The sequence below is a fragment of the Terrapene carolina genome, unplaced genomic scaffold (assembly GCF_002925995.2).
Source record: "Terrapene carolina triunguis isolate 2854851 unplaced genomic scaffold, T_m_triunguis-2.0 Scaffold740, whole genome shotgun sequence".
NCBI classification, from domain to species: domain Eukaryota; kingdom Metazoa; phylum Chordata; order Testudines; family Emydidae; genus Terrapene; species Terrapene triunguis.
Window position 1 is genome coordinate 3,817,182 of NW_020665091.1, and position 27,021 is coordinate 3,844,202.

The 27,021-nt window shown below is 46.0% G+C and overlaps 1 protein-coding gene across 9 annotated transcripts in view; it reads left to right on the plus strand.

Annotated features, from left to right (window-relative positions):
* The first annotated feature begins 782 nt into the window (after nucleotides 1–782).
* ZNF384 (zinc finger protein 384) overlaps nucleotides 783–27,021 on the plus strand; it is a 36,785-nt gene continuing 10,546 nt past the window's right edge. The window contains exons 1-5 of one of the 9 annotated variants that reach the window (XM_026660206.2): nucleotides 783–988; nucleotides 2,492–2,681; nucleotides 5,585–5,655; nucleotides 5,801–6,041; nucleotides 6,438–6,756. In XM_026660206.2, the coding sequence (XP_026515991.1) occupies nucleotides 5,590–5,655; nucleotides 5,801–6,041; nucleotides 6,438–6,756 (626 nt within the window). In that variant the 5' untranslated portion in view covers nucleotides 783–988; nucleotides 2,492–2,681; nucleotides 5,585–5,589. The other 8 variants (XM_026660205.2, XM_026660210.2, XM_026660204.2 and 5 more) reach the window with 8 other exon arrangements.

Genomic DNA, 27,021 nt, shown 5'->3' on the forward strand with positions numbered 1-27,021 from the left:
AGGTCCCTGCATGCCCAGAGGACCAACAGAAGAGGATCAAGTGCAGGCAGGGAAGAGGCGCAGGGAGTGAGGATAGTCCCCGTCCCTCAGTCCAGCCCTCTGGCCTGTACACAGTACCTGGGCCCACCTCAGGGTGTATATTTGGAGGGGGAGGGGGGTTGTCACACCAGAATTACCAGACACTCAACCAAACCACTGCAGGAGTCCCCGCAGGCCTAGGGGAGGCGCTGCGGGCACAGGCAGGGAGAAGCTGCAAGGCCGTGACTGGGGGCACGTTTGCACCAGCTGCTCGGCTCACAGGCTCCCCCAGGGCCATTCCCTCCCGCGGGACACACAGCCCGGCCCACGCTACTCCGCGGCCCTCTCCCCGAGCCTGCCCCGCCCGGCGCCGCCGGCAGCGAGCCCCCCCCCGGGCTCCGCAATGGGGCCGCTCTGCAGGGCTGGGAGGAGGCGGGACCACGCCCTGTCGCTCGGCAGCGGGAAACGGTTGATTAACCGACAGTCAATTATTCATGAGCCTCATGAATATTCAGCAGATAAATCATTCCGATAAAGCCGCCCCGAGCGGAAATGACATCACGGTCTAGGAACTCGTTATTTCCGCTTCTGAAAGCGGAGCATCATCCGCTATCAAAAATCGTTACTTCAGCCCTTACTTCCGGCCTGGAGTCACCCCTTCGCCGACCTCGTTAACTACTTCCGGCAGGAAAATCTCACCTCGTCCTCAAAGGTTGCTGATATTCTGATTTGTTTTAGGTGATTCCCGCCCTTCCGCGGTTGGCGCTATTGCTGGTCCCGTGCGGTGCGAGCGCTGCCTCCGTCTTCCGCGCCCATGATTAGCACTTCCGGTTTGCAAGTCCATTCATTCATTTCCTTCTGGACTGCAAAAGTATGTTTATGACGTCAGTTCCGTCCTTTCTAGAGCCCCGGACGTGCCAAAACACGCCCCGCCTCCTGAACCGGAAGCGACTTGCCGCTCCCCTTTCCGGTGAGGAGGTTGCTGTCGCCGCTGGAGCCGGGGTCGGGGTCGCAGCTGGGGGGTGGTGTCCGGTAATCGGTGGTGGGCGAGACCAAGAGAGACCCGTGGCAAGGGTACTTCCGGGTTAGAATGACCCGGAAGCGGAAGCGGGGAGGCTTGATTGGGTGTCGGTGCAGAGTGCCGTCAGCCTCTGGGCTCCGCCGCGCGGGGATTGAGATTCCGGATCGTGTCGGCCCCTCCCTCGGGCTCGGCCGCTGCGCAGCTGGGGCTCGGTGCCCGCGGGGGGCGGGCTGCGGGCTCCCCCCGGGGGCGGACACTGCCCGCGTGGGCGGGGCTGCCCCCTGTGGGATGTGTGCGCGCGGGGGGGTCCCCGTTTCCCTGTGGCCGGGCCCCGGCGCTGGCTGCGGGGCGCGTCTCTCTCCCCCCACCAGCGCCGCCATGCAGCCCCCCGAGCCCTGGTTTCGCCAACGCGTCCAGTAACGCTGGTAGTTTGTTCGCAGAAACAGCCCTGGAAGGAGGAGAAATGCAAGAGGAGGGAGAGTGAGAGGGAGAGGGGGTAAGAAACTTCCAGGAAAATGCGGGGAAGCTGCGGGTATGATTCAGTACTGGCTGCCCCCTCCCCGCCCCTTTTCGGTATGGTGGTCCTAGTGCCCAGCTCTGGGATCTGGGGCCTTTCTTCTTCTGGGAGTTAGTTCCGGTCCAGGGACTGACCTGTTCAAGGGTTGGCTATAGGGTGCTTCATCTCTAGGGCATCACTTCCTGTCTAGCTTCAAGGTATGGGGGAGGTGGGATTGGATGTCTGAGGGAATGACATGAAGATTGTTGACCTCTAGTGTATTAGTAGTGGTTGGGGAAGGAGAATCCAGTTCTTTTTTCTCCACTATGGTTAGGTTATTGATGGCATGGAACCAAATAATGGCTTTTCAAATTGTTACATAGAATTCCTTAATTCTTCTTCCTCAGAACTCTGTGAAGATGCTTTTGCATCTCATCAAATGCCCTGTGTTCAATGTGCGTTCATCATCATGAATTGTTTCCAGCATCATTTGGGCCTAAAATTTCCCCACCATGAAATCAGGTCTTGTACAGATATAATGATGCGTTAGGTACCACTCCCGTGTGTCATCCTCAGGGTTTGTTTTTTTTATTATTATAAAGTTGGAAATGGAACATCACAATAAATAAATTAACTGTGTGAAAGTAAGGAAAATTATATTTAAAGTCTACTTTACCTATTCTTGCATATTTAGCCTTAATGGTACCCCCTTGTACGCACCACTTCTCAACTCTAAGTCCTTGCTATGCTTTTCATGTATGTGCCAGTGATTCAGTGCTGTAACTCCATGAAATGTAAGCCCGGCCTGTGAAGTGTGTGAATCTGTGAGCGCCATAGTGGTGATACCTTGTCCCTCATGATAAGCAGTAATCGAATTCTCTTGTTTATTCAATTGTTTGTTCAGTGCATGTGAATTTGGCCTGTACATGGAAGGTATTGTTTCTGGTTTATATCAGGAGGGCACGTTGACATCTGTCTGATACTAGACTGGTGAATGGGAAGAAGGTCCCATCTGTGGCCTGTTTGTGGAAGCTGAGATGATGAAGGCTCTTCAGTGGGATCATGCTGTGGTACAGGGTTGAAGCTCCATCCCGTATGTGATAGTGGTAGAGCAATTGGAAAGGTTACATGCAGAGTTCTGGTAAAGTAAGTGTGAGCGGTGTTAAGGGGGTGGGATGATGAATAGGGATTCATATTGCCAAAAGGGTTATTATACTACAATGGGTGGCTAGCTGTGGGTAGGAGGACAGAAGTCTGTTGGAGGAACTTTATCTTCAAATTTCCTCATTTTGAAGGTTGGCATGCCGCTGAAATTGCATGAAATCTTCTGTTGTGACTACTCCCCCTGTCCCCCACCCCGCAGTTCATAATAACTTTGTCAAGCTTTCATCTTTTAAACTGAAATTTTCCAAGCCTCGTCTCTCCCCAAATATGAAGGGTTTGGGGGGTTAGCCATATTTTGAGAACCAGTACAGTGGAAAACATACTTTTGCCTTTATAAATAAAATTGTGACTAACAACTCTAATAGTGGACTAGTTGGGGGTAGGAAGTTATTGATTGTCGCCATCAACATTGGTTTGGCTTTGAGTTTGAAAACTGAATTGCTTTTAGCTATCTTCCAATTTTCTAAATGAAAGAAGTGTAAGTAAGTGTGTGTGTGTGTGTGTGTGTGTGTGGCAAAATCAGGATTTTACTTAATTTTATGAGCCCTTGTCTTCTACACCTAAAACTTTAGAGGTGAAACAGTGGGAATCTGGCACCACCATCAACTTTGTTTGCATAGTGCATAAAAACCTCAATATTGTATTGTACAAACCCAATTTCATTTTGGTTTTAAGATTCTACCTGGGAAAATAGTGAAGGTACTTAAATCTTGTGGGTTTTTTTTAAAATGTCTTGGGAAACTATAGAAATGCCATAGGAAACCCTCAGAAGTCACAAAAATGCATTAACTCTGCCCCCTCATATACTTGCATTATGATTATGTTCTGTCATGTAATTAGGTTCTAATGTACACAGGCCCCTGCTTCAGTCATGGGCTGAGTGGTGTTAAGGAAATGAAGATGAGATGGCTTCTGTAACTCCCTCATGTTCTGGACCAGGTTATGATTGAATGACAATTGTGTAAATCCACAGTAATTCAATCAAAGTCTATTAATTTACAGTGAATTTATACTGGAGTAGCTAAGAACAAAATTTGGCCTCTAAGTATACTTGTTGGACAGTAGGTAATGAATGAGGCAAGGGTGGGTTCACTACACAGAGAGGAAGTAGTTCATTTGAAAAAATTACAAGTAATTGGGTTTGTTTAAAATTCTTTGATTTTTGGCTGATATATAGGAATTGTGGTGTGTACAGCGTTCATCTTCATTTTGGTTTTATTAAACTTTTTAAAAATGTCTTCTTTCTACATTATTCATTGCACACTGCTCAGCAACCTGTCTATTTAATGAGATGGGGCCTACAGAAAAATATGTGGTCATGTAATTGAAGACTGTATTTCATAACTGATGTAGAAATGTACCAAGTTGAGGCTGCACTGGTAACCTTACCCTAGACACTTTCTAACTATGAGCACCTCACTTTTCAAACTTAATGTTCTCCAAACATAGTTTTTATTTAATGGAATTTAATTATCAAGTGATCAACATATATTTAATTATCAACATATATTTGAGTGAATAGTCTAAGCCTTCATTCTATCATAACACAGTTTTTGTATATGAATGTCCTTAGTTTTTAAATAGTCATTTCATTGGTGTTGAAAGATTTGCCAGCTGAGCATATCGCAGGGAGTGGATTTTTTATGTCTCTCCCAATTGCTGTGCTCATAGAGGTGAAGCTCCTCCAGTCTGGAGAGGTCTGCCATTTGGTCTCTGGCCTGGTCTACACTTAAACATTAGGTCAGTATAGCTACATTGGTCAAGGGTGTGAAAAATCCATACCTCTGACGGACATAGCTAAGCTGACCTAACCCTCAGTGAAGATGCAGTTCTGGTGGTGGAAGAATGCTTCTGTTGACATAGCTACCATTGTTAGGGGAGGTTGTGTTCCTACACCAATGGAAAACCCCTTTCTGTTGATGTAAGCTGCACTACACAACCGGGTTATGCTGGCATAGCTGTGCTGAGGTAGCTAGGATGGTGTAGTCTCTGCAGTGTAGCCATAGCCTCAGGTTGGCTTGAGAGCTGGGGTTGAGCAGCAGTGACTTGAGGGGTGGTGGTATATGATCGTGTGCCCAAAACATGGCTGAAGGATGGTACTAAAAGGGGGGTGGCATAGTGAGTCACTCCTTCACCCCTTTTGGAAGGAGGGGGAATGTGGAAATCAGGACTCCTGGGTTCTCTTCCCAGGGGAGGGCAGTGGAGTCTGCTTGGACTCCAGGATCCTTAGGTTCTGTTTTAGGCTTTCCTATGGGAGTGGGGTCCAGTGGATTAGAGCAGTAGGAAACAGGAAATTGGGAGTCCTGGATTTTATTTCTTGATCATCTGTTGGCTCACTGTTATCTTGGGCAAATCTGTTTCCCTCCCTGTCTCTTCCCCCCGTGTAACACTATGCTAACATTCTCCTGCTACCTGCGGGTGAGGAGTAGTTAGTGTCTGACGTTATGTTAGGATGAAGGGGCAGGGGCAGGCAGGATCTGGAATTCACACTGTTTGGGGGTTGGATTATATGCAATGTTGGGAGAATTTGTTTCCACCTGTGAGGGTCATGGCTGCAGAAACAAAACCCACCCACCCCTTCCCCACAGGGGAAATTAGTCATCTTTGGGGTGGGGGACTGTAAGTTCGACGCTTCAGTCAGGAGGTAATTGAGAGGAACCTAGTCCTGGGTGAGTGGTGAGAAGCAGCCTCTTTTCCTTGCTGGGAGACAGGGTCTTGGCAGAAAGATCAGAAGAGGGGCCATGTTGCTTAGTATAAAAAGGGAGATCCCACAGGGGTCACTGCATTAGGCTGAGCCAGTTCCTTATCACAGACTCTCTGGGTTTAATGTTTTCCTTTTACATGTGTCTCTGTCTCCCTTTCCTTGTCTTCCCCCCTCTGCCCAGCTAGGATGGAAGAATCTCATTTCAACTCCTCCCCGTACTTCTGGCCAGCAGCGCCCACAGTCTCGGGACAGGTAAGGGCCTCTGTCTTCCACCATGGTCTGTTTGGTTCTGCTCCTTGCTGGGACCAGAGTGCTCCTGACCTATTTCCTACAGTGCCAACTGCTGGGAGGTGTCAATTCTGGGGTATTCTAAAAGAACTCTTTCATACTCATGTAGATCGAGAATACCATGTTCATTAACAAGATGAAGGAGCAGCTATTGCCTCCAGAAAAGGGCTGCAGCCTGGCTCCCCCCCACTACCCCACCCTGCTGACGGTACCCACCTCTGTGGCCCTACCCACCGGCATCTCCATGGATTCAGACACCAAGTCGGAGCAGCTGACCCCACACAGCCAAGCCCCCGTGACCCAGAACATCACCGTGGTGCCAGTGCAGTCTGCCGGGCTCATGACAGCAGGTAGGGAGCACCATGGGGTTGTGGAGGAATGGAAGGGTAATCTCAGCATCTGAAGGGAATGAAGTGCATAGGGTTCTGAATGTTTTTCTTTTGGGGCTGTAGATTGACTCAGGTCTTGGATAGCAGATGGCATGGGGGGTCCTGGCCATACCTCTCTTAACTGTGCCCAGTGTACTTCTGGTGTTTCTCCTCTCCAGGTATTGCTGAGCATTTGACTTCCAATATCGGACAGCTGGATGGAATAGGGAGCATAGCTACTGTTCCTTGTGGATCAGGGTTAAAAATGGATTTTGAGGCCCCACTTTATTGGGGTGGGGGATCTGAAGGGTGATTGGACCCTGCCCCGATGTCTGGAGGGTCTGATCTCTGAGCTCTTTCCCCTTTCTTTCCCTGCAGGTCCTGGCCTGGTGATTACTTCCCACTCGGGTTCCCTGGTGACCACAGCCCCCTCTGCCCAAACCTTCCCCATCGCAGCCCCAATGATTGTCTCTGCACTACCCCCTGGCTCCCAGGCTGCCCTCCAGGTGGTGCCTGACCTGTCGAAGAAGGTGATAACCTCCCTTTCTGAAGGTGGGGGTGGGGGAGTTGCCCCTAAACCTCCCCGGGGCCGGAAGAAGAAGCGACTGCAGGAGTCAGGGCTGCCAGAGATGAGCGATTCATTTGTGCTGTCAAACGAGGATGATGAGGACCAGCACAAGGATGGCAAGACATACAGGTGGGGAGTGGGGCTCAACCATGGCTGTTTCACTGCGTGGGGTGGGGGAAGCGGTTACATGGGAAAGAGGAGATTTGTGCTTTCTCCCTGTGAAGTCCCAATGTGCAGACACTTTCAGCTGCAGAAAGAGTTGAGATTTCATCTCCTTTTCTCTTTTTAATTTGCCTGATTTGTTAAAAGTGCAGCTCAATCTGATTTTAAGGATTGCTGCAGTGTCAGGAAGTAATGCTCCTGGAGCAGCTGGTTATTGAGTCTAATTAGTCTAAACCTCACCTGATAATGTCACAGCTGTGTAGTGTGTCGGCTGTACTGCAGGGTGTAGTACCACTTGCGGCAACTAGGAGCTGCAGTACACCTGCTTGCAACTTGGATGGGACTCCTGCCTCTGCAGTACATAGACCCCAGACAGCAGTGAGCAAGGAATCGACTTCTGTGGGGTAATTTCAGGTCATATGCTCTCTGATGGCTCTGCTCCTACTCTTCCACCCCAGCAAAAGGTTGAGGGATTTCTGAGCTAGGGGTGGAGTGTTTCTGAGACTGGTGGTGGGTGTCAGATAAGGGCCGGGGGAGAGTTATGAGCCCAGAGATGCATTTTCTGAGCTTGGGAGGGGTGTGTCTTTTATGTTTATGAGGGATTGGTGGGAGGGGGGACTGGTTCTGAGCTGTGGAGAGGATAAGTAGGAAGAGGAGAGGGTCTCAGTCTGGGGGAGGGTGGAGTGTAGGTGTTTCTGAAAAGGTGAACGTTGAATGTTGTTGAGGAGGCCGGAGGTGTTTCTGAGCTGAGTGGGTTGGGTTGACAGGGTGAATGGGAAGGTGAATAGTGGTAAGTAGAGTTTGGGAGAGCTGAAGAGGTCATAAGGCTAAATATTTTCTGCCACCCTGGCCTTTACAGCAGTGTTCCAGTTCTGTATTTGGAGTGGGAGAGGGAAGTGGTGGTGGGGCTCTTTTCCCCACTTCCTTACTAACCTTCTTTAATCCCTTAACAAAGCCTGTCCTTTGGGCTTCTCTGGATAGTTTTTGTACCAGTATAACTCAATTTCTGTAAGCTATTTCAGTACAAGCATCTTTTGCTGTATAACTGTGTCCAAGCTGGGGCTTGTATCACTTTAACTATACTGATATGTTAAATTGATACAGAAACTTGATGTGAAGCCAGCCCTTTGACCAATGTCCTAGTTTTTCACTATGAAAATATGATCAACCTGCAGGAGGTTTGGGGGAGTTTGCTACTTGCAGCCCCACCATTTATTTTGGGCATCGACCACAACTCTATGCGACTCAAGCGTCATACGTTCTGGGTCGCTAGTTAGGTTGTTGAAGGTGTATTTATAAAGGATGCACTTGGCAGTGAACACTAGAATTAAAGCTATACTAGGACTTTAATTATAGCCCTGTTTGCTTGTAAGTCTGAAAAATGCCTCTAAGCAGGTGGAATGATTCCGCAAAAACCTCTGTGCAAAGTTTGGGCTTTTCCCTTGCGGGCCAATGTTTGGAACAAAGGAAAATGAGTTGATAACCAGATACCAGTAACCAGACTGAACTCTACAATGGGCAGATTTCTGTGGGTGTGGAACCTACCTCCTCTCCCACGTCCCAAACAGCCCTTCCTCAAGTACTTGTGCAAGGGGAGAGGGAAACTGAGGTGAGGTTCACTGGTGATCAGGTAGTAGCTCTGCCTGCTTTGCAGTCTCTTTGCTGCCATCTTCCATGCTTACTCTCAGCCCAAAGGTAGATTTTTTTGAAATTTTGAGTAAAATCTTATCTTCTATTTGAGCTGTGGCAGAGAAGGAAAAAATGTAACTTTTCCCTCTGTAAAAATCACATATAGTGCAAATATGGCCAAACTTTGAGGACTCCTGGGTTCTGTTCCTTGCTCTAGTGGGGTTTCTATAGTGCTCATTGCTATAGTGTCAAAGTGCTTGTTAGGTAAATTACCTCTGCCTGATGAGGTTTGTAGTGGTCTTCATGCAGTCTCTACTCTTCCTTTTCTGGTTGGAGGAAGCTTTGCTTGGGGTGTGGATGTACATGTGTGGTGGTGTTTTCATAAAAACACTGATTCTGGTAGAAATGTTTCATTGTTGAGAGTCTGGCCAGGTGCTCTGAAGAGGATTAAACTAGATCAGTCTGCTGTCTAGGAGTTCATTCTATAACTCCAACCCCCTGCTCTGAGATGGCTTAATGTTTGGCTTCCATGTGTTTCTTCCTAGCTTTTCTGAGATGCCTTGCTGTGCAGGTTGCTGATAATACCTAGCTTCTAACTCACTACTGAAGAAGATAGAGACTAAGGCCCTGAAGTGGCAACAGAAATAGGCTGGAGCCTGTGGAGGAACCATAGCTTAGAGGTGATGTACTCACAGCACATCAGCCCACGGAGGAATGGACAGCCTTCACCCAGCAAGTTACAGTAACTTGGTCTGGAGATGATGAATGTGAGGCTCCAGAGTGGCTAAATCCTCCTCTGGGAGGAAATGGTGGAGTTTTCAGCAAGCTGGGGGTGGAAGGATCATCTTGGTATTAGCACTAACTGCTCATCTAGGGTTAGCGACGAGTCCAACAGAACCCTATGGGTTTGCATTGTACTGCTGGGGAATGCCTGCCGAGACAGAGGATAGTGTCTAAACCAGTTCTTTGAAATTTCTTCCTTTCTGAATAGCATCACTTCACTCTTGCCTGCGTGCAGTGTCAGCCAACTGTTGCTTCAGCTATGTGCTGATTTCTCAGCATTTTGACATCCTTGCAATGTGATGGCTGTGTTCGTGGGAGATGAGCTGGATAACTGGTTGTGGAGTTCAGTGGAGCACATTGCTTCTCACCACACCTTCAAATGGTCTGCTGTAGGTGTTAAAGGGGAGGGAGGACAGCATAGATCCCTGTGGGTACTGCGGAAAGAGGAGCTGTTGTCCATGACTACTTGGGGGCCTGTTGGAGTGGAATTATAAGAGCCATTGTAAAGCTATACCTTGTGTTCTAGTTGTGTTATGCACGCAGTCAGCAGCACCTTGTGGTCAATTGTTGAAGTTAGCAGGGAGGCCAGGAAGTAGCTGTGCCTTCTTTCCATTGACATGAGGAGGTAATTATTTGGTGCCTCTAGGGCAGTGGTTCCCAAACTGGGGTTCTCGAAATGTTACAGGGAGTTCTCGGGGGAAAATTCCCTAATGGCGGACAGAGCTGTCCCTAGGGACCCCAGGCAGCACGGGGCCAGCAGCCCGGAGCCCCTAGACTTCCAAGAGCTAAGCAGATCAAAGCAAGCATATCTATCACACTGAGGAGACTTCACCTCCCTTTCCATTTCTTATAAGGAGTCTTGAAGGTTGATATTTTTTGCTGTTTTTAAAATTAAATAGGCAGCTAGTATTGTTTTTAAAATTATTATGAAGAACTCCAAAGGTAATAACAAAATGTTTTTTAAGTATATCAGAAGCAGGAAGCCTGCTAAACAACCAGTGGGGCCCCTTGATGATCGAGATACAAAAGGAGCGCTTAAAGACGATAAAGTCATTGTGGAGAAACTAAATGGATTCTTTGCTTCAGTCTTCACGGCTGAGGATGTTAGGGAGATTCCCAAACCTGAGCCGGCTTTTGTAGGTGACAAATCTGAGGAACTGTCACAGATTGAAGTGTCACTAGAGGAGGTTTTGGAATTAATTGATAAACTTAACATTAACAAGTCACCGGGACCAGATGGCATTCACCCAAGAGTTCTGAAAGAACTCGAATGTGAAGTTGCGGAACTATTAACTAAGGTTTGTAACCTGTCCTTTAAATCGGCTTCTGTACCCAATGACTGGAAGTTAGCTAATGTAACGCCAATATTTAAAAAGGGCTCTAGAGGTGATCCCGGCAATTACAGACCGGTAAGTCTAACATCGGTGCCGGGCAAATTAGTTGAAACAATAGTTAAGAATAAAATTGTCAGACACATAGAAAAACATAAACTGTTGAGCAATAGTCAACATGGTTTCTGTAAAGGGAAATCATGTCTTACTAATCTATTAGAGTTCTTTGAAGGGGTCAACAAACATGTGGACAAGGGGGATCCAGTGGACATGGTGTACTTAGATTTCCAGAAAGCCTTTGACAAGGTCCCTCACCAAAGACTCTTAAGTAAAGTAAGTTGTCATGGGATAAAAGGAAAGGTTCTTTCATGGATTGAGAACTGGTTAAAAGACCGGGAACAAAGGGTAGGAATTAATAGTAAATTCTCAGAATGGAGAGGGGTAACTAGTGGTCTTCCCCAAGGGTCAGTCCTCGGACCAATCCTGTTCAACTTATTTATAAATGATCTGGAGAAAGGGGTAAACAGTGAGGTGGCAAAGTTTGCAGATGATACTAAACTGCTCAAGATAGTTAAGACCAAAGCAGACTGTGATGAACTTCAAAAAGATCTCACAAAACTAAGTGATTGGGCAACAAAATGGCAAATGAAATTTAATATGGATAAATGTAAAGTAATGCACATTGGAAAAAATAACCCCAACTATACATACAATATAATGGGGGCTAATTTAGCTACAAGAAGTCAGGAAAAAGATCTTGGAGTCATCGTGGATAGTTCTCTGAAGGTGTCCGCGCAGTGTGCAGAGGCGGTCAAAAAAGCAAACAGGATGTTAGGGATCATTAAAAAGGGGATAGAGAATAAGACTGAGAATATATTATTGCCCTTATATAAATCGATGGTAAGCCCACATCTCGAATACTGCGTACAGATGTGGTCTCCTCATCTCAAAAAAGATATACTGGCACTAGAAAAGGTTCAGAAAAGGGCAACTAAAATGATTAGGGGTTTGGAACGGGTCCCATATGAGGAGAGATTAAAGAGGCTAGGACTCTTCAGCTTGGAAAAGAGGAGACTAAGGGGGGATATGATAGACGTATACAAAATCATGAGTGATGTGGAGAAAGTGGATAAGGAAAAGTTATTTACTTATTCCCATAATACAAGAACTAGGGGTCATCAAATGAAATTAATAGGCAGCAGGTTTAAAACAAATACAAGGAAGTTCTTCTTCACGCAGCACACAGTCAACTTGTGGAACTCCTTACCTGATGAGGTTGTGAAGGCTAGGACTATAACAGCGTTTAAAAGAGAACTGGATAAATTCATGGTGGTTAAGTCCATTAATGGCTATTAACCAGGACGGGTAAGGAATGGTGTCCCTAGCCTCTGTTTGTCAGAGGATGGAGATGGATGGCAGGAGAGAGATCACTTGATCATTGCCTGTTGGTCCACTCCCTCTGGGCACCTGGCATTGGCCACTGTCGGTAGACAGGATACTGGGCTAGATGGACCTTTGGTCTGACCCGGTATGGCTGCTCTTATGTTCTTAACAAGTTTAAGCTTTGTTGTAACATGCGTTGTTTGCCTGGACTGCTCAAGACCTGAATGCTTGTGTAGGAAGAACTCTTTGAGTTGGATTCTTAAATACCTTCCTGCTGTTTCACATCTGACACTCCTTGATGAAACATAGGAGCCTTGTCTTATAACAAGCTTATTCAAAGTGATACAAGCTACAAAAGTGAAATCTTGGAAGAGTGTTTTCATAATGCAATAAAAATACTGTAATGATAAATAATAATTAATAATACATAGTGTGTAATAAGCATGTCACAAAAACAAATTTTATATTTCCAAGATCACTGCTTTTATAATTTATACTCAGGTAAAGGAGAAAATCCCTGGAAATATTATTTTTAAGAGGGGGTTCACAAGACTTGACATTTTAGTGAAAGGGGTTCACAGGTTGTTAAAGTTTGGGAACCACTGCTCTAGGGGTTTCTCATGCTGTTCCCTAGTTGTGATTTTTTTTTTAAAGAGGGGGGACAAAAAGCCTTTCCACTGCTCCCTGCCTTGTGCTCCTGTACCTCCCCCTGCCATTTCACTGGTTCCCCAGTTCCCCTACCTTCCATTGCTCTTTGATCAACAGCTTTCTTAGGGCTGGGGGAGATGGGCGACTGGAAAATAGGAGATGTGCTGGGAAGACTGAGATGAGGGGACAGAGTGAGGAGCACAGAGAAATGGGGGCACAGGAGCAGATTGACTTTGGGGGATGGAGGGAAAGTTGTGAGTGGCTAGGGAAGCCCAGGGTCCAGGAAAAAGGAGAGGGCAGGGCAGAGGAGCCACAGGCTCAGGTACAATAGTCATACAGGACTTCATGCTTGCCAGCTTCTCTGTGCCACCTCGAACCCCAAGTTCCATTTCCTCTGTCCTCACCCCAAGGCTTTTACTTGTTTGATCAGAGGGGCTAGAGTTGCAACCCAATGAACTTCTGTTGGCTGGTTGTCGCAGAACTCCTCACCTGGCTACCCATGCACATTCATCAGAAATGGAGCTCTGCCTGACAAAAGACTTTCTCTGCCAGTTCTCTCTTTCAGTGTTGGGATGAGGACAATTGCGGAGCATCAGAAAGGTGGGAGAGACAGGAAATCCTGGGGCCTGGAACTCCCTGTCAGCTAAAAATTCAAGGAAATGATAAGCTTTGTTTAAAAACCAGTTAGTTTCTCAACTGATATTTACTCGATTGCAATCCACAGAATCATTGAAATGAGTTAAGTCCTAATTTGGTGCAGACACTCTCATAAGAACGTAAGAATGGCCATACTGAGTCAGACCAATGGTCCATCTAGCCCACTATCCTGTCTTCCAACAGTGGCCAATGTCAGATGCTTCAGAGGAAATGAAAGGTGTTCTATACCCCTAATCATTTTTGTTGCTCTTCTCTGTCCTTTTTGCAATTCCAGTATATCTTATTTGAGATGGGACAACCAGAACTGCATGCCGTTTTCAAAGTGTGGGTGTACCATGGATTTATATAGTGTCATTATTATATTTTCTGTCTTATGGTTCCTAACATTCTGTTAGCTTTTATTGATGACCGCTGCACGCTGAGCAGATGTTTTCAGAGAACTATCCACAATGTCTCCAAGATCTTTTTTTTTTTTGAGTGATAACAGTTAATTTAGATCCCATCATGTTGTATGTATAGTAGGAATTATGTTTTCCAATGTGCATTACTTTGCATTTATCAACATTGAATTTCATCTGCCATTTTGTTGCCCAGTTACCCAGTTTTGTGAGATCCCTTTGTAACTCTTCTAGTCTGCTTTGGATTTAACTATCTTGAGTAATTTTGTATCATCTACAGATTTCGCCACCTCACTGTTTACCCCTTTTTCCAGATCACTTATGAATATGTTGAATAGTACTGATCCCAGTACAGATCCTTCGGGGGTACTGCTGTTTACCTCTCTCCATTCTGAAAACTGACCATTTATTCCTACCATTTGTTTCCTGTCTTTTAACCAGTTACTGATCCAGGAGAGGACCTTTCCTTTTATCCCATGACTTCTTACTTTGCCTAAGAGCCTTTGGTGAGGGACCTTGTCAAAGGCTTTCTGAAAGTCCAGGTACACTATATCCACTGGATCACTCTTGTCCACATGTTTGTTGACCTTCTCAAAGAATTCTAATAGATTTGTGAGGCATGATTTCCCTTTACAAAAATCATGTTGACTCTTCTCCAACAAATCATGTTCAGCTATGTCTGAAAATTCTGTTCTTATAGTTTCAACCAGTTTGCCTGGTACTGAAGTTAGGCTTACCAGCCTGTAATTGCAAGGATCCCCTCTTTAGCCTTTTTTAAAATTGGTGACACATTAACTCTCCTCCAGTCAAGTAATACAAAAGGTGACTTGGTGATTTAAATGACATACCTGTAGACGTTCCGGGGTGGGGCTCGTCCCTTCCAGGGGCGGCTGGGAGCCAGGCCGCCCCGCTACAAAACTAATAACAGTTTAGGTCTCCCTTAGGCAGGGTTTGAGCACACAAATAACAGTTCAAGCTCAGTCCCTTAAGCAGGGAGTGAGCACACAAGTAGCAGTTGAGCTCAGTCCCTTAGGCAGGGAGTGAGCACCCAAGTAGCAGTTCAAGCTCAGTCCCTTAGGCAGGGAGTGAGCACACAAGTAGCAGTTCAAGCTCAGTCCCTTAGGCAGGGAGTGAGCACACAGCAATCAGTCTCTCAGAGGCCCAGGCCCTTAACCAGGGCTGGGTCAATTTGTGCTAGCCCAGGCCCTAGATCAGGGCAGGGCAGCAAACAAATAGTCAAACAGCGGCCCAGGCCTTGTAGCAGGGGCTGGGTCACTTTGGGGCAGTCCTGGCCTTAGGTAGGGAGGAGGAGAGACTGCCACCCGGCGTGGGGTGGCAGGGGGGAACACAGGCCCACCCACTCCACTGTGTTCCAGCCCGGGGCCCTATCCGCAGCAGTCCATCTGCAACGGGGTCAGTGGGGATCCTGACCGCAACACACTGACATAGGTTCGGGGTCTGCTATCCCCGGGCCACTTCCCATCTCCTCCTCCATAGGTACCTGCATATCGTGAGTCTCGTCGACCGGGTCCCAGACCATGGGCTCCTCCGGGCCTCGAGCGCTGGGTAGGTTGGCCGGTTCCTCTGGACTCTCGGCGGGGGTTGGTTCAGGCCGCTCCTCCGGATACGGGGGTCGGGGCAGGCTCGGCCAGTCCTCTTCCGGATACCGGGCTCTGGGCAGGCTCGGCCAGTCCTTTTCCGGATACCGGGCTCTGGGCAGGCTCGGACCGGCGGGAGCTCGGGCACCAGCGTCTGTCCTCTCCCGCTGCTGGCCAGATACTGAGCGTTGTGGCTTGGCCTTTATACTTCCTGTCCCGCCCCTTGACTTCCAGGGGGCGGGGACAGGCGGCAGTGGCTCCGCCCACTCTGGCGGCTGTTCCGGCTCGTCCCTTCCAGGGGCGGCTGGGAGCCAGGCCGCCCCGCTACAATACCACAGTGAATAGTTGTGCAATTTCATATTTGAGTTCCTTCAGAACTCTTGGGTGAATACCATTTGGTCCTGGTGACTTATTACTGTTTAGTTTATCAATTTGTTCCAAAACCTCCTCTATTGACACCTGAATCTGGGATAGATCCTCAGGTCTGGTCTACACTACAGATTTGTATTGATATAACTACATCGCTCAGGGGTGTGAAAAATCCACACCCCTAAGCAACATAGTTATACCAACCTAACCCCCTGTGTGGACAGCGCTATGTCGGCAGGAGAGCTTCTCCTGGAATGGAACCCAAAATTCCTGAGTCTCACCATTCCACTGCTGTCAGTAAATATCTGTGAAACCCACTGGCAAAATGTCTCGTCCCCCTTTAGAGCTAGTCCTTACAGGGGATGACAACCTGCTCTTGCTCTCAGTTACTCGGTTAGTTCAAGTAGCAGAGGATCTAATGACCCAGGTGGATGGCAATAGTATGCCACAGAGTGGAATTCTTGAGGTTTTTTCAGTTTGCTTTTTAAGAAACCAAGGAAATTTTTACACACACACACACTGTTAAAAGAAAATTAGGGTTGCAAAGTAAGAAATGCACAGGCTTAATTCTGGCAACCTTAGTGTAGAGAAGTTCCTTGTTGTCTGTAGGACCCCGTCTTGTTTGTTGCGGAAGTTGGAAGGTCTGTAGTGAATGAGACGGGGGCTGTGGGAAGAAAGAAGATGGTCTTATGGTTAAGGCAACTGAATGCTGTCCTAGAAAATTGGATTCTATCCTTGCCCTGCTACAGCGTTCCATCAAGTCACACCAAACCTTTCCCAGGTGGTGATTAATTGTGTGTTCCTCGTTTTCTGAGTGTCAAATGTGAGACCCTGGGGTCTGATTTGCAGAAGTACTGAGCATTCCTAGCTGCAACCGAGATCAGTGGAACCTATGCATTGAATATATATATATAATGCTAAGTACTCTATAGAAATCAGGCCCATGGCGTTTCAAATTGGTGCCCCTTAATTAGTGGACATTTTTGACCTTTACCTCTGTGCCTCAGCTCCATAGAATGGGGATAATACCTCACCTGAGAACAGTGTTGTGAAAATATATTCATTAATGTTTGTGATCACTTAGATACTATCGTGATGAGCGCCATGGAAAAGCCTATGAGGAAATTAATAATTCTGTTTTAAGAGCAGGATTTTAAAGGGCCACATATTAAACAATGAGGACAAAACAAAATGGTGAGCACTGTTCACCCTGTATGTTGAATGAGGTAGTGGTCCTTTGGAAATATGTGAAAATGGAATTAAAGACTTTATCATAATGCATATGCACAAGGGGGCAAATTAACATTAATACATTCTAAAGCCAGAAGGAACCATTATAATAATCTAGTCTGATCTCCTGTATAACACAGGCCATAGAAGTTCCCCAAAATAATTCCTAGAGCAGGTCTTTTACAAAAAACATCCAATCTGAATTTAAAAATGGTCAGTGATGGAGAATCCACCATGACCCTTGGTAACTTGTTCCAGACTATTTCATCTTATTTCAAGTCTGAATTTGTCTAGCTTCAACTTCCAGCCATGGCTCATGTTGTATACTTTTCTCTGCTAAACTGAAGAGTTCATTATTAAATATTTGGTCCCCATGTAGGTACTTATAGACTAACCAAGTCACCCCATAGTCTTCTCTTTGTTGAGCTAACTAGGTGGAGCTTCTTGAATCTATCACCAGTAGGCAGGTTTTCTAATCCTTTAATCATTCTTGTGGCGGCTCTTTGAACCCTCCCAAATTTATCACCATCCTTGAATTGTAGACACCAGAACTGCACACAGTATTCAAACAGGGGTTACATCAATGCCAAATACAGGAGTAAAATAATCTCTCTACTACTACTTGAGATTCCCCTGTTTATGCATCCAAGGATTGCATTAGCTTCTTTTGGCCACGGCGCTGCACTGGGAGCTCGTGTTCAGCTGATTAGCCACCGTGATCCCCAAATCTTTTCCAGAGTCACTGTTTCCCAGAAGAGAGTCCCCCATTGTGTGAGTATGGCCTACATTCTTTGTTCCTAGCTGTATATATTTACAGTTAGCCATAGGAAAACTCAGTGTTTGATTGTGCCCAGTTTACCAAGTGATCCAGATTGCTCTGTATCAGTGACCTGTCCTCTTCGTCATTTACCACTCCCCCAATATATATGCATCATCTGCAAACTTTATCAGTGATGATTTTGTTTTCTTCTAAGTCATTGATAAAAATGTTAAATAGCATAGGGCCAAGAACTGATCCTTGTGGCACCCCACTAGAAGTCTACTGGTTTGATGATGATTCCCTGTTTGCAGTTACTTTTTGAGACCTATCATTTAACCCCAAGTTTAATCCATTTAATGTGTGCTATGCTGGTTTTATGCTGTTTAATTTCTTTAATCAAAATGCCATGTGGTGCCAAGTCTATTATGTATCAATGCTGTTATTTCTATCAATCAAACTTGTTGCACAGGCCTCCTTAATTCTGACATTTCCTAACTTTCAAGTGCTTGACTTTGCAGTTTCACTCTTCTTTAAATGTATTTTTTTGAGTGTAATTAGTATACTGGTTAACGTCTAGTTCCACATCAGCAGTAGGTTAATGAGTCACCATTGCCTCTGCCAGCTTCCCAGTACTGAAAGCCCAGACTTGGTACTGCATGACATTCTGATTAAAAATCTGGTACAATACAAAACAATAGCGTACACATTAAATGGATTAATAATTGGCTAACTGATGGATCTCAAAACCAGTGGTCAGTGGGGAATCCTCATCCAATAGGGATGTTTCTAGTGGTGTTCTGCACGGATTAGATTTAGGCTCAGAACTATTCAATATTTTCATCAATGATCTGGAAAGTAAATATAAAATTTACAGATGACGCACAGATTGGCAGAGTGGCAGATAACGAGGATATTGCAGTCATACAGAGCAATCTGGATCACTTGGTAAGCTGGGCCCATTCAAATAAAATGGATTTTAGTACAGCCAAATGCCAAGTTATACATCTATGAATCAAAAATGCAGACCATACCTACAGAATGGAGGACTGTATCACCGAAAGCAGTGACTCTCGAAAGCAGTGGTCCCCAAACTTTCCGTGTGGCGGGCGCCTGATGATTAGCCGCCGAGGAGCGTGGCCGCCGGGAAGCGGCAACGCGAAGAAGCATCGCCGCCGAGAAGTAGCATCGTCAAGAGGTGTCGCCGCCGAAATGCCGCCAAAAATCAGCGGCATTTCGGCAGCGACGCTTCTTCGCGTTGCCACTTCTCAGCAGCATTTCGGCGGCCGCTTCTCCAGCGGCCAGTAGGCGGGCACACATAGATGCCCTGGCGGGCACCACGTTGGAGACACCTGCTCTAAAGGATTGTGTCATAATGGACAAATAACTTAACAGGAGCTCCCAATGCAACACTGTTGCAAAATGGTGGCCCTGATCCTTGTATGTATGAGCAGGAGTAGGGAGGTGGTTTTACCTCCGTCTATGGCATTGGTGAGACTGATCCTGGAATAGTGCATCCATTTCTGGCATCTGCACTTTGAAAGGGATGTTGAAAAAATTGAGGATATTGAGTGTTGGGAGAAAGGCCACATAAATTATTTGAGGGCTGGAAAAAATGCCTTGTAGTGAGAGACTTAGAGCTCAATCTGTTTAGCTTAACTAAAAGAAAATGTAGAGCACACCTTATTGGTCAGAGGCCTCTCACAGAGCTTTCCCATGCAATCCAGAAATGTGAAATTGACATCTTCATAAGGTTCACTGTCATCCACTGTCACAGGCTGGGTTCTGAATAACAGTCCTGAGCCGACAAGAGTGGTGGTTAATTTCACTTGATTGTACTGCTACTTAGCAAAGCTCTGAATAGCAGCAGTGACTAGAACCAGGTGTTTGGAGATTCAGGAAAGTGACACTACATTAGTAACTTGAGTCACATATGTAAGATCAGATGGTGATTGGGGCAGTTTATATACAGAACTCTGGTGCTAGGGTGACAGGCATAGATATCTAACTTTTTAAATAATTGAGAGCTTAAATTCTGCAGTCATGGGGCCTCCTCATTCACCACTTAGAAACAAGTGGAGTTGTTGAGCCTAGTAGATTTCTGTGATGAGCATGAATGTATTGCTGTAAGTTGATTTTGACTGCTGTGTTGGAGGCTTCATCTGAGGACTTTCAGAAACCTACAGCCTCCTTAACAAAGCTAGATACGTTGGCTCACATTCTCCTGACTTTGTATAGCAGGATTGAGGTCAGGCTTGACAAAGCCCTGGCTGGGATGATTTAGTTGGGGATTGGTCCTGCTTTGAGCAGGGGGTTGGACTAGATGATCTCCTGAGGTCCCTTCCAACTCTGATATTCTATGATGTATCTAGTTGGACCAGGATGATATACCTATTTTAAGGTGTCTGTAGCCCCAGGGAATCCAACCAAATGGAAACAGAAAAGTGTTAACGTGTTTGAAGTTTCCAGTAACTGATGTGACTGCTCAGTAGTGAGAAGCTAGCATAGGTGTTTGGCAGGTCACTGGTGTGTTTACAGAAAGCAAGCAGGTATTAGTGTTGCTGTCTGGTGGGGAAGGTGATGTAGGGTATTGTCTGGTCTTGTCAAGCCACCTCAGGTGATAGGAGGACTGGACATGGCTGGGATGGCTAGCTGGTTGTAGGTGGCACATATAGATTTGATAGTATGTACATTAGTAGGATGACTGTTGAACAGTGTAATTAAGAACACGGATACTATACAGGCCCTGCCATGTGCAGGCATAAAATTTAGTCTTTAGTTTGAATGAAGGGTGGCTTGGGAGACAGAGTTAAAGTTGCTTAAGCTACTTTAATTTTGCATTTCCCTTCTTTCCAATTTTGTTCTTAGAGTAACCTCTGAGTTGTCTGGCTTTCAGATGTTATTTTTAATCTGCAATGCTCTTTTGTCCTCATAAACTACTATTATGTATATGAAACCTTGACTCAAGCCCTTCTTTTGTCTGCTGGACCATGCTGACTTCCTAAAGCCCATACCAGACCCAGAGGGACATTTAGAATCATGTAAAAACTGGATTTAATAACTAAATACAATACACTGTATGGTTAAGCACTTGAATCAAAATCCTTGCATATCTGTATTATAATAGGTCATTATTATCTGGTTGTGTTTTTGCAGGCCTCTTGCCTTATACAGTTAAACAGGGCCCAATGAGTGAGGCAGAGGAACTGTTAATTGAACAGTGAGGGGACAAAAGTACTGTTCAGTTGTCTCTGGGCACCAGATGAAGCAGGGGTCTCATGGATATAAGTGTGATTGTGTTCTTGAAGATAGTGTCACAATCACCCAGATTTATGGGGACAGAGTTAAGGTTGCACATCCACCCTTAACTTTGGCATTTCCAGGTTGTGAGGGCTTCTGTGTAACTACACACTGTTAAGGTAATGCATACTGGAAGGAGTAATTTGAACTCCTTTGACATGTTGGGAACTATATTAACTCTAACCACTCAGGAAAAAATCCTGGGCTCTACTGAGAATAAATTTTCATTGAAACTCTACAGTGTGCAGCACCAGTTAAGAAAAACAAAACTGTTAGAACACACATACAGTGGGATAAGAAATCATTTTGAGAATATTGTGTCATTTTATAAAGGACTTCACCTGCAATTTCTGGGCCTCCCTCTCAAAAAGGATATACCAAAATAGTGGTGGTTCAGAGACAGAGAGTGAAAATGATTAGAGGCTTGGGGAGATTGGGACTGTTCAGTTGAGAGAACAGATGAGTGAGAGGAATACAAACTAATGAATGGAGTAGAAAAAAGGTTGATTAAGATGCCCTTCTCAAACTTTTATCATAATACAAGGGCAAGGAGACCTTCAATGAAATTGAGAGGCAGCAAATTCAAAAATTATAAAAGGAAATTATTTTCTTACCTAAGGTAACGTGAATTTTCTCATTATCCATATAAATAACCTATTTTGAATCCAGCTAAGCTCTTAGTCTCAAAAGGATAATAAGTTCCACTGATTAATTATGTATGTGTGTATATAATAAATACAAATTTCTTGTAAAGGTAGATAACTCCTCTTGCTTCAGGCATAAGCCAAATCACTGCTTGGGGTTTGGAAGAAACTTCCCCTTTGGGCAGATTATTCCATAATTGTCCACTAGGTGGCTGCTTGCATCTTCCTCTGAAGCATGTGATACTCATGGCTGTTGGATACAGGACACTGATTTAGGTGGACCATTGATCTTACGCATTGACAATTCCTGTTTCCAGGTAATATGAAGCTGTCTGGAATATGGATCACTGCCTTCTTAAAGAATTTCCCAAATCTTTTAGTACAATCTAGAATTCCATACAAAATTGTTACACCCCCATGTGTGATACAGTAACTCCTCACTTAAAGTCATCCTGGTTAACGTTGTTTCATTGTTACGTTGCTGATCAATTAGGGAACATGCTCGTTTAAAGTTGTGCAATGCTCCCTTCTAACATCGTTTGGCAGCTGCCTGCTTTGTCCACTGCTTGCAGGAAGAGCAGCCCGTTGCAGCTAGCTGGTGGGGGCTCGTAACCAGGGTGGACCGGCAGCCCCCCTATCAGCTCCCTGCTCCCCTAAGTTCCCTGTGCTGCAGCCGCCCAGCAGGCTATCAATTGCAGGCTATCAATCGCCGGCAGTTCAGCTATCCCTCCCCCCACTGCCATGTGCTGCTCCTGCCCTCTGCCTTGGAGCTGCTCCAGAGACTCCTGCTTGCTGTGCAGGGGGGGAAGGGGTGGGGGCTAATGTCAGGGTGTCCCCCTCCCCCCTGCTCCTGCACCCCGCTTACGCCTTTTCCATATAGAGCAGGGAGGGGATACGAACAGAGAGAGACAGAGAGAGCTTGGGGCAGCAGCTGCTGTCTCAACTTCCTGATCCACTTAAAAAGACAATGCACTTAAGAGTAGGTCAGCTTACTTAAAGGGGCAGTGTGCATCTCTCTCTCTCTCTCTCTCTCTCTCTCCCCCACACACACAAGGTGTGTGTCTGTCTCTGTCTGCTATGCTGTCTCCCCTCCCTCCTGTTCGTGCTGCCTTGTGTGAGAGGCTACATCAACAACAATGTGTTAACCCTTGAGGGCTCAGCCAAGTGCTAGTTCATCATTTAGCAGCAAGGCATTCCCTGGGAAATATCCCTCCCTCTTCCACCCTCTAACTTCACCACCTCAGCCAAGCTTCACAATCATCATAGCTATGAACAGTATTAAATTGTTTGTTTAAAACGTATACTGTGTGTATATCTATATAATATATAGTTTTTTGTCTGGTGAAAAAAATTTCCCTGGAACCTAACCCCTGCGCGCGCCCCCCCTCCCCCACCCCCCCCCCGTTTACATTAATTCTTATGACAGGTTTCAGAGTAGCAGCCGTGTTAGTCTGGTATCCGCAAAAAGAACAGGAGTACTTGTGGCACCTTAGAGACTAACAAATTTATTAGAGCATAAGCTTTCGTGGGCTACAAGTGGGTTGTAGCCCACGAAAGCTTATGCTCTAATAAATTTATTAATTCTTATGGGGAAATTGGATTCGCTTAACATCGTTTCACTTAGTCGCATTTTTCAGGAACATAACTACAAGGTTAAGCGAGGAGTTACTGTACTATTAGAATAGTGGGAAACGGTTGTTTACAAAAACACCCAGGAATTATTTTAAATATAGCATGGATGAAATACTATCTTTAAATGGTTATAACTGCTAAATGCAGACAGATTTTTCACCCAAACACCAAAAGGGCATGTGACCTAAGGATAATCTCTTTCCTCAGCATCAAGTCGCCCCCCCCCCCCTTCTACTTAGGTGCCAGAAAGGCTTTTTAAATAAATCACATTTTTTTAAATGATTTTATTCTGAAAATATGGCAAAATCATTTTCGGTCTGATTTAAAAAAAAAAAAAACAACTCCTCCTCCCTTGGGCAGAGACTGACCAGGGGAATTTCTGACTTTTAAGGTGACAATTTGACAAAGTTTATAAATAATGGAAAGATTAAAGGAGATCCCTTCAGCAACCTTTATTGGGGATGTTGCAACATACTCTGACTATAAGAGATATGTTGGTCCAGGTCCATAACTGGAAGTTTGGCAGTTCCACTGCTGACTTGCTGTGTAATTTTGGGCAAGTCACTTCATTCAACTCTGAGTGCCTCACTTTCTGTTTGATGAGGATGATACTGACCTTTCTGCAAAACTTTCCTAGATTTATAGATGAAAAGCCATTATACAAGAACTAAAAGTCAACTCCTTTAAGGCCATGGACCTTGGTGAGGAAAGCAGAGCAAACTAAATGAGTTTCTAGGCCACACTGCTCTGATGCATAATATTTGGTGCAAAAATATTTGTGAAAACTTTTCCTAAAGTGAAAAACATCCTGTTTCTCAAACTAATTAACTCTTTATAATGTCCCCACAAACTTGCCTTCTAGCCAAGGATCACATATACAAAATTTCTAGTTGATCAGTTTCATTTTGTCTGAGTGGTAGAGACTTATAATGGAAAAATAGTTTTTCCAGTGATTGCACATGTGCATCCCATTCTTGGTGTCTGTGCACACAGCACATGGCCATCAGAAACTTTTTTTACCCGTAGAGCAGCTCGAGCACCCTCTGCTGCCACACATTGTGCAGGTATAAAGGGCAGAGCTGCCCCTATCCTCCCTCAATTCCTCCTTACTGCCCGTGACAGTTGTTGGAGCTCCTGTTCATTGCCAGAATGGTTTTCTCTGTGCCCTGGTCACTGGGCTTCAAGTGGTGTGCTTCTTGCTCAAAGCCTATGCCATTGAGCGACCCGTACAGTAGTTGTCTTAAGTGCCTGGGCGAAGCATACATGAAAGAACAGGAATTCAAACCTAGAATGAAAAAGGATAGGGAGGTGGCATTCAGACCACCATCGGAGCTGCCCCAGTCCAGTTTGGTGCTGAGAGCTGCAGCTTCAGTGAGACGCATGCCTGCAGCATTGTCAGAGTCCTGGCACTGATCATCTTCACACGTGCCGAAGAAGAAATAAAAGTCTTCCCAAGAGGCTCTGACCGGGAGACGATCTCCACCCTCTAAGTCTGGTAAGAGAACGAGTTGAATGGAGTGCATTTGAAATCTAAGCACTCCCCCTCCAAGTCAGTGCCTAAGTCAGCACACTTGGCTCCTGTACCTTTGAGCCCACCCACCAACTTCAGCGGCACCACAGCAAGGTACAGTCTCCATGCTGGCTACTGTGGAGGGATTCATGGTGGCAAAGAATTTGCTCTGCCTCTTGGTGCTGATGGTGCTGGCGGTGCTGGATCCCCCAGCACCAACACTGCAACTTACGGGATTACACCAGCTGCTTAATTCCCAGACAGTCAGCCCAGTAGTACTGTCTAAGGGGAAGCCAGCAATGATGGTGACACTTTGCCCATCACCAGGTTCTCGGTGCTGGTCCCCATCACCAACTGAAGCAGCCCCTCCATGGTCAGAGGAAGAGGAAACTTTGTCATCAGACTCGGAGGTTGGATCTTACATCTCACAATCCCAGAGCAGAACCCACCAGTCCCCTCTGAGATCCTCTCTCTCTGCCTACCATTGTGACCCCATGATGGGAGCTACCATGGGAATTGTGTCAGGAGGTCACTGGGGTCCAGCCCCATATCAGTGGCCTTTTTGGAACCTCTGGGATTTCCTCCACAGCTTCTAGATCCTCCCCTCGTCATGCCTACTCCATGCCCTCATCTAGGCAGGTGGTGTCCTCACACTGAGCTGCTCCACTTTCAGTGTCCAGTACCAGGCCTGGTACTGAGCATCAAGAAGAGGCACTGGAAGCAGAGAAACATTCTGTGGAAGAAATTCAGCCCCCTCCAGTCTTGGCTTCCTCCTCTCTGGACGAGGCGGTTTCCTCGGAGGCAATTTCACTCCTCCTGGTGACTTTCAAGCTTATCAGGAATCATTAGAGGGTGGCTTCAGACTTGGGCATTCATGTTTGAAAAGGTCAGGGAGTCCTCACGTCTGACATTTTATTAGGGATAGGTCCCTCTAGGGTAGCACTGCTAGTAAATGAGGCAATACTAGAGCCTATGAAGGCTCTGTGGCAGACTCTTCATTGCCTCCCACCTCAAAGCAGGCAGAGTGAAAGTCCTATGTGCCGTTCCAAGGCTTTGAATATCTTTACTCCCACCCGCCTTCAGGGTCATTCGTCGTTACAGCAGCTAATGAGTGTGTGTAACAGGGCATCTGGCTGTGTCCCGTCGTTCCCCTCCCCCCACCCCCAAAATCAAAGGACACAAAGAGATTGGACTTTTTTGGAGGAAGATTTATTCAACTGGGGCATTGCAGATTTGAATTGCCAACCAACAGGCTCTGCTGGGGTGGTATGATTTTAATTTCTGGGACTTCATGGAGAGGTTCAAAAAACTTTTTCCTAATGCTAGGCAGGAATTCTCTTCCTTGGTGAATGAGGGCAGGCTCTTAGTGAGAACATTGCTGCACACTGGACTGGACGCAGCATTCTCAGCATCTAGAACCATGGCTTCTGCGGTTGCTATGTGGGAGATCCCTTTTGCTTACAGTCTTCTGGTTTTCCCTGAAAAGTCCAGAATACTATTCAAGACTTGTCTTTTGAGAATCCTTCTCTGTTCGTAGACCAGGTGAACAGCAAGCTCCATAGGCTGAAGGACCACCTTAAAATCCCTGTACGCTCCTGCTCCAGTCAAAAAGCACTGTCGACCTTAGCAGACGCACCTCTAGCAGGACCTATCAAAAAAAGAAGTCCAGGGGTCATAGGTGCAGGCCGCCCCTTCCTGTTGCTTTGGCTCCAGCTCCAGGCCCTTCAAGACATCCAGAAAGTGCCAAACAGTCATTTTGGTGGACCTGTCAAGGTCACCATATCAGTCTCCATCTCTCCAGACCCAAATTTCCCCACTTTTGCAAACACTCTGTCCCACTTCCTTGGTGCTTGGTCCCAAATTACTTCGGACCAGTGTGTCTTGAGCGCTGTGGAGGTGGTCTGTACCTTCCAGTTTGTTTCAATCCATCTGTCCCCGTCCCTCTTCAGGGACCACTCTCGCAAGGAACTCTTCCAGGACGTACAATCTCTCCTTCTGTGGGGGCCTTAGAGGAGTTCCACAGTGTCTCAGAGGGGTGGGGTTTTATTCCCTCTATTTTTCTAATAGCAAAGGGATGGGGAGCAGGTTCTCAGACCAATTTTAGTTCTGCGTCAACTTAACAATTTCTTTAAAATGATGGTGTTGCATGGTTACCTTAGCTTCTATTGTCCCCACAATTCAGGGAGGAGATTGGTATGCTGCCCTCAGCTTTAAAGATGTCTGCTTTCATGTGGCAGTCAACCAAGCTCACAGGAAGTACCTAGGATTTCTGGTAAATCAAAATCATTACCAGTTCACCATACTACCATGTGGCCTGTCACCAGCTCCCTGAGTCTTTACAAAAGTTATGGCAGTAGTAGCTG